Raw genomic sequence first — 1114 nt, 5'->3', positions numbered from 1 at the left:
ATATATATATATATATATATATATATATATATATATATATATATATATATATATATATATATAAACATACTTGGTGCTGTGGTTTCCTAATATAAAGATATATAAATCAAAGATAGAGCCCTGGGTAATAGAGAAGAAAACAGTAGCAACAGCAGTGAATATAAGCGTTAATATAACATTTTTTTTTTTTATTTGGTTGTTTATACTCCACCCAGCTCCTCTTCTTGCTGCTGCTGCTGCTGCTGCTGCTGCTGCTGCTGCTGCTGCAGGAGGAGGAGGAGGAGGGGCAGCAGAGGTAGATGGGTATAGTTCTCCTGCTGCTGCTGTTGGTACTTCTGCTGCTGCTGCTGCTGCTGCTCCTGCTGCTGCTGCTGCTGCTGCAGGAGACAACAAAGGCTCTGTAGATGCTAACAAAGGAAAATGATCAACAGAATCTGCTGCTGCTGCTGTTGCTGCTGCTATTGTTACTAATACTTCATCGTTTACTTCTTCTGCTGCTTGTGCTGCTGCTGCTGCTGCTGCTGCTGCTTCTGCTGCTGCTGCTGCTGCTGCTGCTTCAGCAGCAGCAGCAGATGAGTGATAGCCATTCACCAGCGGCTCTCTTCTCTCTGCATCCTCCACATCTTCCTCCCGCGTTATTCCTATAGCATGTTTAAACATTATGAAATTATATTCAAGTCAATCCCTGCTGCTGCTGCTGCTGCTGCTGCTGCTGCAATTGCTGCTGCAATTGCTGCTGCAGGTGCTGCTGCTGCTCAGTAGCACCCAGGAGAAAGAAGGGGGCATATGAATCACCGAATGAGGTGAGTCTTCATTATGGTGCTGCTGGTGTTGCTGCTGTTGCTAATAGCTCTCCTGCTGCCGCTGCTGCTGCCGCTGCTGCTGCCGCTGCTGCTGCTGCTGCTGCTGCTGCTGTTGGTGCTGGTGCTACTGGTGCTGCTAGGTAATTTACTACTCAGCAGCCACCGCTGCTGCTGTTAGCGTTTGTAATAGAGTTAAACAAATGAAGAAGAGGTTGAGGGGGTTTGTGTGTGCATGCAGCTGGTCTACCCCCAGACCAGCGGTGTGTACTCGTCGTGCTGCTGCTGTTTGTTGAGTGGTGTTGAGGAACTAA

General features: G+C 47.3%; 1 protein-coding gene across 1 annotated transcript; it reads right to left on the bottom strand.

Annotated features, from left to right (window-relative positions):
* Positions 1-200: 200 nt before the first annotated feature.
* On the bottom strand, positions 201-660 carry EMH_0038870 (uncharacterized protein; the record flags this gene model as incomplete). The annotated part of the gene is made up of 2 exons (XM_013495334.1): positions 201-377; positions 487-660. The coding sequence occupies 2 exons, from the start codon at positions 658-660 to the stop codon at positions 201-203; spliced, it is 351 nt and encodes a 116-aa protein (XP_013350788.1).
* Positions 661-1114: the final 454 nt, after the last annotated feature.

The sequence above is a fragment of the Eimeria mitis genome, genomic scaffold, assembly GCF_000499745.2.
Source record: "Eimeria mitis Houghton genomic scaffold, Emh_scaff1527, whole genome shotgun sequence".
In the NCBI taxonomy this organism is placed as follows: domain Eukaryota; phylum Apicomplexa; class Conoidasida; order Eucoccidiorida; family Eimeriidae; genus Eimeria; species Eimeria mitis.
This window is presented reverse-complemented; position numbering and strand designations above follow the sequence as displayed.